The 16,573-nt window shown below is 34.1% G+C and overlaps 1 protein-coding gene across 1 annotated transcript in view; it reads left to right on the top strand.

Moving 5' to 3' along the window:
* Nucleotides 1-16,573, top strand: part of CAPZA2 (capping actin protein of muscle Z-line subunit alpha 2) — a 56,515-nt gene that overhangs the window by 22,917 nt on the left and 17,025 nt on the right. Inside the window, exons 2-4 of the mRNA XM_027539599.1 lie at nt 5,399-5,462; nt 10,662-10,713; nt 16,371-16,434. Coding sequence (XP_027395400.1) covers nt 5,399-5,462; nt 10,662-10,713; nt 16,371-16,434 — 180 coding nt within the window. The remainder of the gene's footprint in view (nt 1-5,398; nt 5,463-10,661; nt 10,714-16,370; nt 16,435-16,573) is intronic.

Here is a 16,573-nt window from a genome sequence, read left to right on the forward strand (position 1 = left end):
GTTCACCATCTCCCAGAGTTAGCTCAAACTCATGTCCATTGAGTCAGTCATGCCATCCAATCATCTTGTCCTCTCATTCCCTTCTCCTCCTGCCTTCAGTCTTTCCCACCATCAGGGTGTTTTCCAGTGAGTCTGCTCTTTGCACCAGGTGGCCAAAGTATTGGAACTTCAGCTTCAACATCAAGTTGCTTCAATTAATATCCAGGATTGTTTTCCTTTAGGATTGACTGCTTTGATCTCCTTGCAGTCCAAGGGACTCTCAAGTCTTCTCCAAAACCACAGTTTGAAAGCATCAATTCTTCTTCCGTTTTTTTAGCATTGATAACAGAGCATAAGTTGTTAATTTCAGTAAAGTCCAGCTTTTTTAATGTAAAGTCCAGCTTTTTTTTTTTTGTCAGCTTTTTTAATGGATAGTGGTTTTAGTGTCACGTCTAGTAACTTTTTGCCTAACCCCAGGTCATGAAGGTTTTTCTTCTGTTTCCTTTTAATTTTTGTTAATTTCTATATTTTTCATTTAGAGCTATGATCCATTTTGAGGTAATTTTTTTTGGTAAGGAGTCAGGTTTACATTGCAGTGTATTTTTTGCTCATGCATATCTAATTGTTTGGATATCATTTGTTGAACAGTTATTTTTCAACATTGAATTGCCTTTGTACCTTTGTCAAAAATCATTTGGCTATGTACATGTGAGATATATTTTTTGGCTGTCCAGCTCTATTCCATTCATTATCTATCCCTTTGCCAATACCATGCTATCTTAAAGACTGTAACTTTTTTTAATACTTTTTATTATTATATTTTTATTTTTCATTGTGGTTTATTACAGGATATTGTATATAGTTAGTTCCTTGTGTTCTGCAGTAGGACCTTGCTGTTTGTGCATCTTATATATAGTAGTTTGCAACTCCTAATCCCAAACTCCCAATCCGTCCTTGCCTGGTGCCCCCAAAACCACAAATCTGCTCTGTATTTGGAGTCTGTTTTTGTTTGTAGGTATGTTCACTGGTGTCATATTTTAGATTCTACATATAAGTGATATTCTATGGTATTTGTCTTTCTGACTTCCTTTCCTTAGTATGGTAGTCTCTGGGTCCGTCTGTGTTGCTACAAATGACATTATTTCAGTCTTTTTTTATGGCTGAATAGTACTTGTGGTACACACATCTTTATCCATTCAGCTGTTGATGGACGTTTAGGCTGCTTCCATGTATTGGCTATTGTGAGTAGTGCTGCTATGAACTCGGGGGTGTATGTATCATTTTCAGTTATAGTTTTGTTCAGATACATACCCAGGAGTAGGACTGAGGTTCTTTGACAGCTCTATTTTTAGTTTTTTTTAAGGAACTTCTGTGCTGTTTTCCATAGTGGCTGCATCAATTTACAGTCCCACCAGCAGTGTAGGAGGGTTCCCTTTTCTGCACACCCTCTCCTCAGCATCTATTATTTGTAGATTTTTTAACAGTGGCCATTCTGACGTGTGAGGTGGTTGTTACCTCACTGTAATTTTGATTTGCATTTCTCTAATAATTAGCGATGTTGAGAATCTTTTCATGTGTCTGTTGGTCATCTGTATGTCTTTCTTGGAGAAATGTCTGTTTAGGTTTTCTGCCCATTTTTTGATTCAGTTGTGTTGTTGTTGTATGAGATGTTTATATTATATTTTGGAAACGAAGCCCTTATTGGTCACATCATTTGCAAATATTTTCTCCCAAATAGGATGTTTTTTCGTTTTATTTATGGTTTCCTTTGCTGTGCAAAAGCATAAAAGTTTGATTGGGTCCCATTTTTTATTTTTGCTTTTATTTCTTTTGTCTTGGGAGACTGATCCAGGAAAACATTGGTAAGATTTAGGTTAGAGAATGTTTTGCCTATATTCTCTTCTAGGAGTTTTATGGTATCATGTCTTATACTTAAATCTGTAAGCCATTTTGAGTTTATATGTGTTTTAAGCCATTTTGTGTTTTGATGTGAGCCAGTGTTCTAACTTCATTGATTTATATGTGCCTTTCCTGATACCACTTGCTGAAGAGACTGTCTTTTCTCCATTGTATATTCTTGCCTCCTTTGTCAAAGATTAATTGACTGAGGTATATGGGTTTATTTTGGGGCTTTGTATTCTATTCCATTATGATCTGTATATGACTGTAGCTTAGGTGATGTGAACTTTTCAACTTTGTTCTTTTTCAAAATTGCTTTGGCTATTCTATTCCATTTGCCATTACTCCTTGGTGTTTACTACTGAGAGTGAAAGTTGCTCAGTGGTGTCCAATTCTTTGCAACCCCATGGACTATACAGTCCATGTACTAAACAATCCATGGAATTCTCCAGGCCAGAATACTGGAATGGGTAGCCTTTTCCTTCTGCAGGGGATCTTCCCAACCCAGGGATCAAACCCAGGTCTCTCACATTGCAGGCAGATTCTTTATCAGCTGAGCCACAAGGGAAGCCCATTTGCTACTGAGGGTGTGAATAATATTTATTCCTTCTAATTTTCTAGGCAAAAAAATTTTTTTTTAATACTTTGGTGGTGTTTATGGCTGTTCTGGGCATCAAAGTGATTTCTTGATCTTGTTTGCATTTAAGGGAGGGCGTATTAATACATAGCCAAAATAATCTGCATTCATTGGATTCTTCAAACATAGAAAAATAATAGTATAGGAAGCATTGGTGTTAGAATCAGCTTATTGATATGTATCAAAGAAATTCTTTTTGGATCTTGATTGGGCATTCATTGAATTTGTAGAATAGTTTGGGGAAAATTGTTATTTTTACAATAAGGAGACTTCCAATCCTTGAACCCAGCATATCTGTTTATTTAGAGCTTCTTTGATTTCTTTCATCAGTTTTGTGTAGAATATTAGTCTTGCACATATTTTGTTAGATTTTTACCTAAGTTATAGGTTCTTGCTTGCTCCTCTTGCTTAGTCTTGTCTAACTCTTTGCAACCCCATGGACTGTAGTCTGCCAGGCTCCTCTGTCCATGGAATTTTCAAGGCAAGAATACTGAAGTGGGTTGCCATTTCCTACTCCAAGAAAGTTTTTTAGGTTTTTGAGTAGTTTTCCTTTATTTGTTTAAGACTCCTGGGATTTTTCATTGGAAAGAATCATGTTTGCAAGTAGAAAGTTTTATTTATGAAATTGCCTTTCATTCCTTTTTCTTACCTTATTGAGCTCTCAGTGTGATGTTAAATAGGAGGGATGAGAACAGACATCCTTGTCTTGTTCCTAATTTTAGGTGGGAGCTTTCAGTCTTTGACCACTAAGGATGATGTTAGCTATAGGCTTTTTTGAAAATATCTTTTATCAGATTAAAGACACTGTCTTTTTAGTTTGCTAAGAATTTTTATCATTATTGGTTGTTGAATGTTATTAAATAATTTTCTGCTTCTGTTGAGGTAGTTGTGGCTTTTCATCTTAATCAGTTGATATCATGAATTACAACATTTATTTTCAAATATTGAAACAGCCCTACATTTCCGGGATAAACTCCACTTGGTTGTGATGTGTTATCCTTTCTATATATAATTGGATTAAATTTGCTAATATTTTATTGAGAGGATTTTTGCATCTACCTTCAGGAGGATTTTGGTCTTTGAGTTGTGTTTCTTATAGTATTTTAGTCTTTGGTATAAGATAATGCTGTTCTTTTTTAAAAAGTTGTAAGTTGTTTTCACTTCTGTTTTCTGAAATAATTAGTATAGAATTGGTATTTCTTCCTTAAATACCTGTTAGAAGAAAACCTGAAGTTTTTGTTTGTTGAAATGCTTTTAACAATAAATTTGATTTCTTTATAGATCTAGGACTATTTCCTTTTCCATTGTTTTTAGTTTCCACATCAGAACAGTGACAGTGGACAATATGAAATAAGGCTTTTGTTTTTGCCAAGTGTGGTCCCTTAATTCAGTGACTACTTAGAGTGTGTATTTTAAAAATCACCTGGAAAGCTTCTCTCAGTAGTATGTTCTGGGCCTCATTTCCAGAATCTAATTCAGTTGGTTGGGTAGGACTCATGAATGTACATCGGAGAAGGCGATGGCACCCCACTCACTCCAGTACTCTTGCCTGGAAAATCCCATGGATGGAGGAACCTGATAGGCTGCAGTCCATGGGGTTGCGAAGAGTCGGACACGACTGAGCGACTTCACTTTGACTTTTCACTTTCACGCACTGGAGAAGGAAATGGCAACCCACTCCAGTGTTCTTGCCTGGAGAATCCCAGGGACGGGGAGCCTGGTAGGCTGCCGTCTATGGGGTCTCACAGAGTTGGACACGACTGAAGCGACTTAGCAGCAGCAGCAGCAGCAGCAGCATGAATGTACATATCTGACAAGATCACTGATCAGCTTAGTTGAAGGTTATTGTATAGTGATTGGGAAATTATTATAATTACTCATAATTTCTTCACTAAATAATAATACTTTGCTTGTCATCTAACCTTTCAAAAATATATATATATATATGTATGTATTCATTAGTGTTAATCACTGTAATATAGCCCTTATTTTCTTGAAATATGTCTGTCAGTATACCTGTTGATGGTGCGTGCTTGGTGGCTGAGACAGAAAAGAATCTGCCTGCAATGCAGGAGACCTGGGTTCAGTCCCCTGGAGAAGGGAATGACAGCCCACTCCAGCATTCTTGCGTGGAGAAGGCCACAGACAGAGGAGCCTGGCAGGCTATAGTCCATGGGGTCACAAAGAGTCGGACACAACTGAGTGACTAACAGTTTCAGATTTCAGTTTCATACCTATTGATATTTGTCTCTCACTTATTTTTGAGCTAAAATTTCCCAAGATTCAGTCAGGTGTCATGTTCAGAGCATTTTGAATTTATGCTTTCTTCCTCTCTACATTCTTCTTTTTACTAATTTATAGATAGATAAATTTATAGACTGTCTTTATAGATAGTCTAAAAATAAATAGACTAGTCTATTTATAGATATAAAATCTATCTATAGTCTATCTTTATAGATAGACTTTATAGATAAACACATCTGTATATATACATGTATAGACACATGCATATATTTTTTTTTGTTGTACCTAAATGTTTCTTAATTCTTCATACATATAAATTTTCTTGGTGGGTCATTTTTTTCCATTTTAGTTTAAAAGAAAAATTTGCTTATAAGAAAATCTTTCTATGTAGGCAGCTTTGAATCCTTAAATGCGTTCGTTATATGTATAGTTTATCTGCATTCAGCTTATGCATTGTGATTATATTAAATAATTAAAAGAGTAATAACTTTAGGGTGTTTGAGTGAAAAAAAAGTCAGTCTTTAAAATCTTAAAGCCATTTTCAATAGAATTTTGAAGCAGTATAATTCCACATGGTTCTTTGGTTGTTTTAGCAGAGGCTTATGCTATAGAACATTTATATCTTCATTTCTGTTTCAGGTGCGCATAGCAGCCAAGTTCATCATTCATGCTCCTCCTGGAGAATTTAATGAAGTGTTTAATGGTGAGTGTTTAATTCATAACAGTAAGGCTTGATGTATCCAGTACTCATTCTTTAAAGAATAAATTACATAACCAGTATCTAAGCTAAAGAGAATGGGTAGAAAAATCTGTATTTTCTGAATTGCAATGAAAATGTTTGTCAGTCTGCATTATGTAAGGTCTACAATATAATATATTTATGACATACGATTATTGTACCTGATAAATTTTAATCCTCTAAAAGAATAACATTAAATCATTTAAAAAGACAAGAAGATTTTAATTTAACTATTCTTTGGAATTGTGAGATGCATTTTTTGTATTTCTTTTAAAGAAAAGCTTAGTAGATAAATAAGAACAGCCAAGAAAGGGAGAAACACTGTTTCACCATGCCTGTTTCACCTGCTTAGAAAATGACATCACATGTAAAAAAATTTGTTGTTTAAGTTATAGCTCATAAATCAGTTACCAGTATGCCTTTCTGTAAACCTCACACTATATGGCAAACAGTTTTATAATTGTTCACCCATAGATGAGAAATTTAAATATAACATAGTCTCCTGGTTGCTGTAAAAACTCTAAAATACTTCCTTTTTAACAGTAAGAACAATGTGGTTGAAACATTGAAACGGTCATGCAGAAAATGGCTTGTAGTGATCTTTATACAAAACTTTTTAAAAACAGTTTTGAGAATAAGCTGCCATAAGTACTTTAAAAAATGTGTTACTTCTACTTCAAATATTTGGCCTTTACTATGGTCTTAAATGGGTTATTCAGTTTCATTTTTTAGCCATTCTACTCCACAGTAAGCTATTTAAACCTGTTTTTTTTAAGAAGTTTAATCATTCATTTTCATTCATAGTATAAAATATAATGGAATCTCACCTCAGAAAAGATCAGTTTTGAAAGTCAAAAAATTAGGCAAAAATTGTTGCTGTTGTGCAGTCAATCAGTTGTGTTCAACTCTTTGCAACCCCATGGACTACAGCACAGCCAGGCTTCCATTTTCCTTCACCATCTCCCGGAGATTGCTCAAACTCATGTCCTTTGAGTTGGTGATGCCATCCAACCATCTCATCCTCTGTCATCCCCTTCTCTTGCCTTCAATCTTTCCTAGCATCAGGGTGTTTTCCAGTGAGTCAGGTCTTCACATCAGTGACCAAAGTATTGGAGCTTCAACTTCAGCATCAGTCCCTCCAGTGAATATTCAGGATTGATTTCCTTTAGGATTGACTGCTTTGATCTTGCAGTTCAAGGGACTCTCAAGAGTCTTATCAAACACCACAATTCGAAAGCATCAACACCACCTTCTTTATGTCTAACTCTCACATCCATACATGTCTGCTGGAAAAACCATAGCTTTGACTATATAGACCTTTGTCAGCAAAGTGATGTCTCTGCTTTTTAACATGCTCTCAGGTTTTTCATAGGTTTTCTTCCATGAAGCCAGGCGTCTTTTAATTTCATGGCTGCAGTCACCATGTGTGGTGATTTTGGAGCCCAAGAAAATAAAGTCTGTCACTGTTTCCATTGTTTGCCCATCTGTTTGCCATGAAGCGATGGGACCAGATGCCATGATCTTCATTTTTTGAATGTTCAGTTTTAAGTCAGCTTTTTCACTCTCCTCTTTCACCTTCATCAAGAGGCTCTTTAGTTCCTCTTTGCTTTCTGCCGTAAGGGTGGTGGTTTTTGCATGTCTGAGATTATTGATACTTCTCTTGGCAATCTTGATTCCAGCTTGTGCTTCATCCAACGCGGCCTTTCGCATGATGTACTCTGCAAACAGGGTGACAATATACAGCCATTATATACTCCTTTCCCAATTTTGAACCAGTGCATTATTCATGTCCGGTTCTAACTTTTGCCTCTTGTCCTGCATACAGGCTTCTCAGGAGACAGATATGATGATCTGGTACTCTCATGTCTTTAAGAATTTTTCACAGTTTGTTGTGATCCACACAGTCAAAGGCGTTAGCTTAGTCAGTGAAACAGAAGTAGATGGATGTTTCTCTGGAATTTCCTTGCTTTTTCTGTGAACCAGCAGGTGTTGACAATTTGTTCTCTGGTTCCTCTGCTTTTTCTAAATCCAGCTCGTATATCCGGAAGTTCTCAGTTCACGTACTGTTGAAGCCTTGCTTGGAGGATTTTGAGCATGACCTTGCTGGCATGTGAAATGAGTGCAATTGTGTGGTAGTTAGAGCATTTTTTGGCATTGTCCTTCTTTGAGATTGGAATGAAAACTGACCTTTTCGAGTCTTGTGGCCACTGCTAAGTTTTCAAATTTGCTGTCATATTGAATGCAGCCCTTTAACAACATCATCTTTTAGAATTTGAAATAGCTCAACCATTTCAAATCCTAAAATACCCTAGAAAAAGCCCCTAAATTATCCACAAACTGTATTAATGTATGATTTAGTACATAGAGTTACATATGGCAGTTGTTACGCATTTAAAAATTTAACCACTGAGCTACACTCAGGAAGAATGGTAGTCTATATTGTGAAAAATCTGAAAGTTAAAATATTCTCCCTTTCAAGATAACTATAAAATCTGAAGCAATAAGTTGGGAAGCTGGGGAGAATTCAAAAATACTTGTTTCCTGTAGGGCTTAAATTCTGTTTTAATATTCAGCCTTTTTAATCTAAATACCCATTAATATGTTTGATGGTTGGGACATTAAAGAAGACAGAGTCTCTTTTCCCTTGGGTCAAAATTGGCATTTAGCTTGATACGGGGGAAATTGCACTAAAGTCAGTGGCTCCCAAACTCCTGTACAATTTACAGAGCCAAGAAAAATTATAATTCTGAGAGAAGTTTTTCACGTACTGTTTTGAGTTAAATGCCTTACAAATGTATTCATCAGAAAGACCCTTGAAGAATATATGAGTCCTAGAAATTGCTTTTGTAAGTCTCATTGGAAATTAATGTTGAGTTAATACATTCTGTGTTGAGGTCCAGTAGATTTTGGCATTCAGGATAAGCCATTCAGTAGGCCTAGGCTGGGGCTGTGGAATGGAAGTGGGAGATACAAGATATGTAGGTTTTAACTGAAAGAGTATATTAGTGTTAAAAAGGAATTAAATGCATGATACTGGATGCTTGGGGCTGGTGCACTGGGACCCAGAGGGAGGGTATGGGGAGGGAGGAGGGTTCAGGTTGGGGAACACAGGTATACCTGTGGCGGATTCATTTCGATATTTGGCAAAACTAATACAATATTGTAAAGTTTAAAAAAAATAAAATTAATAAAAAATAAATAAAATTTATTACCCAAAAAAAAAAAGATTGTGTTAACAAATGGCCAATGATTTAATCAAGTGTACCTATTTAGTAGAAGGTTTGTAATAAACCCCTAACCAATGGAAAAAAAACCAAAAGGAATTAAATATTTGAAGGGAAAAAAAATCTCATATGCATTTGATTATTTTTATGCTATTTTTGTTGATAACATTAACATCAGAATAATTTCATGGACTCCACAAAGATTAGAAATGCAGAGTCATAATCTTGTCAAATTAGTGCTTCCCAAATGCTGTTTCCCCACATAGATTTTTGGTCTTAGTTTTCTGGAACTGATGTGTTATCTGGGCAGGAGCTCTGAAATGTATACTGTTCTTTGTTTTTTTAGACTCCCACCAAACCACATCCCTTAAGAGTAGTTTTTATTTTATTCAAATTCTTCTCTGTTTCTTTCATTGTATTCTACATATGATAAAAGTTTGAACTTTTTTTTTCCAGAGTAAAGATAACAGGGTCAATAGATTCTGCTTTTAAATTATTTTCCGATTTAAATGGGAGAAGAGACACTACTGTGCAAAACCACTGTTAATGCTTGTGCTTTAAATACTGAAGATACAGGAATCATATGTGTCAAGTAGAATTGCCAGTTTACTTTGTGAATATCTTTGTTTTAGTTTTTTAGGCAGAAGCTTCCATTGTTTAAAATCAGTTAATTTAGAAATTAAATTGGATTTATATTAGTGGTTAGTCAAAGAGATTTTTTTTTTTTAATTGTGACCTACTGCTGAAAAGAGGTATGTGAATAGGCAGTATTTTTTCCTTTGGAATAACTTTATATTTTTATTGATTTGTAGTCATTCTAAAATTTCTAAAGTGCAGAAGAGAATCTAGAATCACACAGAATTCTACCCTCTCTTCTTCACTGTTTGAATAAAATACTTAAAACGTTTCTCAGTTCATACTCATGTATATAACATTACATAAGGGTAGTACTATACATGATGAGTTTTCTCTTTCCTGTTTATTGTATATTTATTTCCATGTTGATGAATGCATATCTACATTATATCTACTAGAAGCCCAATTTTACACTATTTATAAGAACTATTGTCTGTGTTGTATTTAACACTTAATTTCTTAAGTTATTTGTGTTATTTTCATTTAATGAAAAAATTAGGATACTTTGTTATATGTATATTTTATGATAGCAATTATGTACAATAGCCAAGTGTGTAGGGAAAATAATGAAAGAAAATATACCAAGACTAGAATAGAATTTTGTTTGGTTTCTGGTGAAATTTTGTGATTTTTTTTTTTTTTTCCCAACTAAAAGTTTTAGTTTTAGTTTTGTTTTAACGATTAATAGATACATGTCTGCATAGTTGAGTCTAAAATTAGGACAAAGTTAAGAACCAACAAACAAAATGAGATTACTCAAGTAAAGTAGTTATCCGTATCCCACTAAACACATTCATCTGTTGTTGAATATGAGAATGTTTGAGAAACAGAAAGCCTACATCTGTACTGTGTTCACAAGCTGTTTCTTGTTTTAATCACTTTTTCCATAAAGCAGATTCCTTTGAGATTCATGATAGTATTGTCACACTAAGAGGCATAGTCCTCAATCTTTTGCAGATCTGTTCACATCATCTTTTTGGTGTAGCTTATCTTCACTTTATTCTTTGGAGACACAAAGAAGAAAGTTACAGGTATAGCTGGTTACAGTCTCAGTCTGCCTGCATTTGAAATAACACATTTTTATTCATTCCATCTCCTATTTCCTTTCCAAAATCTTTTCTTTTCTTATTAACACCATGATGTGTTTCCGTGGTTATTTTGGTCATCACAGTAATATTTTGATCTTCTGTACATATTTTGAGGGGTGTTTAGGAGGCTAATACATGACTAAAATAAATTCAGTCCATAGAAATTTCAAGTATAGGAAAATAGTAATACTGAAAACATAATGTTTGTTTTGCAGATGTTCGGTTACTACTTAATAATGATAATCTTCTCAGGGAAGGAGCAGCCCAGTAAGTATTATGTATTATATTAACATAATTAAAGTGACATGGGAAAAACTTTTAAAGGGATTTTTAGGTACTAATCCATGAAACAGATACATGTACATCAAGTTCATATATATGTACTAGATTAGAAGAGAAATATTTTGACCACAGAGGAATATAGAGACACGACTTATACATGAAACTCTGTATTCATTGTGTGTGACTTATATACTTAATACCAATACTTAATACTACATTTTGACATTTGCACAGTTGGATAAAATTATTTTAGAAACTTTGATTTTTGAAATCGTGATACTTTCAATTTTATGCAAGCTTAACTTTTTATTAAATGCTTGATCCTAATAGATATTTGAGAAGGACCGACTACCATATAACACAGGGATCTATAGTCAATATCTTATCATAACCTGTAGTGGGAAAGAATCTGAAAAAGAATGTATATGTTTGTATTACTGAATCACTTTGCTGTACACCTGAAATATTACAGATCAACTGTACTCCAATTTAAAAACTAGATTTTTGAGGGTTAGGAACTTATTTGTCCATAAATACCTAACACAGTATCTGACAAATGCTTACTTAATAAGTATTTACTAGATTTGTGAGTGATTCAAAGAATCACTGCTGCTGCTGCTGGTAAATCGCTTCAGTTGTATCCGACTCTGTGCGACCCCACTGACGGCAGCCCACCAGGCTGCCCCGACCCTAGGATTCTCCAGGCAAGAACAGTGGAGTGGGTTGCCATTTCCTTCTCCAGTGCATGAAAGTGAAAAGTCAAAGTGAAGACGCTCAGTCGTGTCTGACTCTTCGCAGCCCCGTGGACTGTAGCCCACCAGGCTCCTCCATCCATGGGATTTTCCAGGCAAGAGTACTGGAATGGGGTGCCATCGCCTTCTCCAAAGAATCACTAAGCAGTTCTAAATCTTAGTATGTCATCTTTGGACCAGTGACCACAATCATGACGTCACAACTATCTTAAGATTTCAGAGAGATAATTTGTTTTATTTTCTTCTCTCACTTTCTTGAATAAGGCCTGTGGACCCATATTTTAACTAACTTCTTTACTCATTGGAAAATGATGAAATTAAACTTTAAGATGCCTTACAAAGTGTTCAGTATCCATACAGCCACCTACTTTCATCTTAGAATACTACCAGAATGTGTAATCTTGACTAATGGGGAAATTTTGTTCTAATTTTTTTTTTTGTAATGTTTGAAGGCTTTATCAAATAAATTTGCTTTTTAGAGTTAATTCTAATGAAGGTGGAGGTTCAACAGACTTCTAGACATTTCTGATTTAAATTCCTATTATCTTTTCCCCACTTTTTAAATTGAAGTATAGTTGATATATAATATTACATATGTTATAGGTGTACAGCATAATAATTCACAGCTTTTTAAAACTATAGTCCATGAGTGATTACTACAAAATGCTGACTATATTCCCTGTTGTACAATACATCCTTGTAGCTTATTTATTTTATACATAATAGTTTGTGCTTCTTAATCCCCTGCCCTTTTCTTGGCCTACCCCCTTTCACTCTCCCCACTGATAACCACTAGTTTGTTCTCCATATCTGTGAGTCTGTTTCTTTTTTGTTATATTCACTAGTTTGTCCTATTTTTAGATTATACATATAAGTGATACCATACAATACTTGTTTCCCTCTGACTTATTTCACTTAGCATAAATGCTCTCCATGTCCACCGATGTTGGAAGTGGCAAAAATTCAGTATTTTTTATGGCTGTGTAGTATCCCATAGTACATATTTACCTACTTCTTCTTTATCCATTCATCTGTTGGTGGACACTTAGATTGCTTCCATATCTTGGCAATTGTAAATAATTCTGCTATGAACATTGAGGTGCAAGTATCCTTTTGAAGTAGTTTTTTCGTTTTCTTCCAATATAAACGAAGGACTGGAATTGCTGGGTCATAAAGCAGTTCTGTTTTTAGTTTTTTGAGAAAGCTCCATATTGTTCTTCACTGTGGTTACACCGATTTACACTCCCACCAACAGTGTAGGGGGGTTCCCTTTTCTCCACATCCTTTCTAGCATTTGTTATTTATGTTCTTTTGGATACTAGCGGTTCTGACAGGTGTGAAGTGATATCTCACTTTGGTTTTGATTTACATTTCCCTAATGATTAGTAATGTTGAACATTTTTTCATTTGCCTGTTGATCTTCTGTATGTCCTCTTTGGAAGAAGGTCTGTTCAGTTCTTCTGCCTATTTTTTAATCAGGTGGTTTGTTTTTTTTAATTGTGATTTGTATCAACTTTTTATATATTCTGGATATTAATTCCTTATCAGTTATATATCATTTGCAAATATTTTTTCCTGTTCATTATTTTGTCTTTTTGTTTTGTTGATGGTTTCCTGTGCTGTGCAAAATGTTTTAAGTTTAATTAGGTTCCTTTTATTTACTTTGCTTTAGGAGATGGATTGAAAACTAGTTGCGATGTATATCAAAGAGTGTTGTCTATGTTTTCCTCTAGGCGTTTTATGATTTCCAGTCTTACAGTTGGGGCTGGTAGAGTTTATTTTCATATATGGTATTAGAGAATGTTCAGATTTTATTGTTTTCCATGTCGCTGTCCAGTTTTCCCACACCACTTTCTGAAGAGACTGTCTTTTCTCCATTGAATTTCTTGCCTTTTTTTGTCATAGATTAATTGAACATAAGTATGTGGATTTATTTCTGGGTTCTCTCCTCTGTTCCATTGATCTGTATGTCTGTTTTGTGTCAGCACCATACTGTTTTGATTACTGTAGCTTTGAATTAGATTGGCCCAAAGGTTCATTTGTGTTTTTCCTTAACATCTTATGGAAAAACCCAAACAAACCTTTTGATCAACCCAGTTGTATAACTCTGGAATATGAAAGCATGATTCTTCCAGCTCTATTCCTCATTCTCAAGATTGTACTAGCTGTTAGGGGTCTTTTATGCCCTGTTATCTTTTAATAGCAATGTTTATATATTATTTTTTATTGTGGGAAAAATATACCTAATATAAAGTTTAACTTTTTAATGTTTTTTAAGCACACAGTTCTTTGACATTAAGTACATACACATTTTGTATAACCATCACCACCATCCATTTCCAGAACTTTTTTTAAATTTTCTCAAATTGAAACTACAATTTCCCATTCTCCCCTCCTCTTAGCTCCTGGGAATTATATTCTATTTTCTGTATGAATTTGACTTCCCCAGATACCTCTTATAACTGGAATCATACAGTATTTGTCCTTTTGTAACTGGTTTATTCTAGTTAACAGAATGTCTTCAAAGTTCTCCTGTGTTGGAGCATGTTAAAACATCCTTCCTTTTTAACACTTGCTGTGTGTGTGTTTTGTGGATAAAAAAATGGATAAACATTTTGTTTTTCCATTCACCTGTCAGTGGACATTTGGGTTGCTTCCACCCCTGTTAATGATTGACGTGCTTAATAGAAATCAGTTTACTTGATATCTTTGACTTCAGTTATTAGTTTCTGAGTGAATGGCCTCTCTTATTCCTAAGTTCTTTAAACCTTTTAAATTATATATCCAAGTAAAATTTATTTTCTTTCTTATAGCATATAGCATGTTGACAAAAGTCTTAAAAAAGTAAAGGAAATGTACATTGTTCATGACCTGTTAACAATAGTACTTCTCAGAGTAATTGTTTCCTCTTGAGTTTTCTGTGGTAAATAAATGTGGGTTGTTTAATGTAGGTGCAAAAATTAGTGAATTTTTTTTAAGTTAAGGAAATAAGAAACTTGATTTGTTGAAAGAAGTTTTTCCTGTGCAGAATAAAGTTTAATGAAGGTCACAAAAATATTCATAATTATATAAGTGGTATGAAATAGTCATACATTTGAATAAAGTATGATGAAAGCATTGAAATTTTATTTATCCAAAGGAGTATTTATGTGATGTTTGTTACTTTTAAATAAATTGAATTTCCTTGGAATGTGAGCTATATTTCTCTTCTGTTATAAACCAAATTTCAGGGACAGGATGTCCTGGTCCATGTTTTAAGAGGTATATACATTAAATGCCTGATATTCTAATTTTTTAAGATTAGTCTTTGAGGAAATCAGTACCTAGTGATAAAAACAAGATGTTTATGACTTCAAAAACATCAAAACTTTGAGTAGAAACGTCAGTTTTTCTTGTGTGTGGTTATAGTTGCAGTAAATGATTGCTAACTAGATGAATAAGGAGAGAAAGTATTGATTCTTTTTGTTGACTTCATTTGTAATCTTTGTACAGAATTTCTCAAAGGTGTTTATTCAAATTCATTTTGCAGATTTCTGAGGTTATCTGTAAAGTACAGAAATACACTTTAAATCATTGATTGACTTTAGAACTATATTACTCTGATTTATACTGTCCTATGAAAAAATTTTCAAACAAATATCATGTTACCCCCACCTCATTGTTCCCTTGATTCTGAATTACTTTTGAAGTATCTCCAAACCTGGTTTCATCCTCAAAAGTTAATGTATCACCTGTCCTTGAGACTGTCCAGAGCTATATAACATAAGTTTGGAAAGCATTATAAAAACATTTAGAATGTAGCCTAGCGGCAGTTTCATCAGAGTAAGTGCATAGCCATAGTCCTGTTGCTGCTTCAATTTCATTTTTTGATATTGAATTTCTTTAATATAAGCAATCTCTTTCTCTGTACTTCTTTCCCACCTTCTGCCTTTTTCCTATTGCTTTAACTCTTAATTTTTTTTAAATTTAGTTTTGAGAAATTTCTGTCTTTTTGTAAGGGGGAAGAAACATGGGTTTTCTTAAAAAGTGGTTTTAATTGGACATCTTTGCTAAAAGGCATAAATTCAGTATATTTCATAGTAAAATTAGGCATACTTAAGACTTGGTACTCCTAAATCTAGAAAACTTTGAAATATCCAGAAATAGCCTTTTAACTAACAGATGTGTGAATACCAGACTTTACTGTGATGATGAGACAAATAAACCTCTTAGGGATTTCTCAGTGGGGAGTCAGACATGTTCAGTTTCTAGCCAACTGAAGAAAGTATAGAGGCATATTGGAGCCCAATATCAAAGGCCTTTGGAGCCCAAAGGAAGAAATTTAAAATTTCTATTTAGAGAGATGGTTTTGAGCTGCATTTAAATAATGAACAGAATTTGAATAATAGATAAAAGAAATTAGTGAAAATACATGGTGAAAAGTAAAAGATATGAGTGACTCAGAGTAAAGGGCATAAAAATATCTTAACTACAGGAACAGGTGACTTAGAAATGGGTGATTGGGCTGTAGGGGCAGAGAAATTACTGGTTTCAGTGTGTCTAATAGAGTGCTTAACACCTAAATATTTGCATGGATGATGAGTGGGTAAATGGAGTGTTTTCTGAACTAGAAGGAACTTTGGAATTCATCTAGTTCAAACCCGTCTTTTTGTGGATGTGATAAGTGAGCCTATACTAGCTAAATATTGAAAGCTGGATGTCATTCATCAGTTTTTATAAAGCCGTATCTATATAATATATACCTAATATAAGATCAATAGTGGAGAATTACAGTTTTATTTAACTTGTCATGTGCAGTGCAGGAGACTTTTATTGACAAGTGAATTGCTTGTGATTTTTTTAAGAGCATTAAATACATAATTTTAAATAACCGACTTTTTTCTTTTTTAGTGCATTTGCACAATATAACTTGGACCAGTTTACCCCAGTAAAAATTGAAGGTTATGAAGATCAGGTATGTACGTTTCATATAAACACAGGATCCGCTATTCTTTATTTCACTTATAATGGTTAATGTATCCTGCAAGAATTGTAAGGTGGTATGTTTAAAAAAAATTTTTAAGTGTTTATTTTAACCATAGCCAATTAGGGGC

This window comes from Bos indicus x Bos taurus, chromosome 4, assembly GCF_003369695.1.
Source record: "Bos indicus x Bos taurus breed Angus x Brahman F1 hybrid chromosome 4, Bos_hybrid_MaternalHap_v2.0, whole genome shotgun sequence".
Lineage (NCBI taxonomy): Eukaryota > Metazoa > Chordata > Mammalia > Artiodactyla > Bovidae > Bos > Bos indicus x Bos taurus.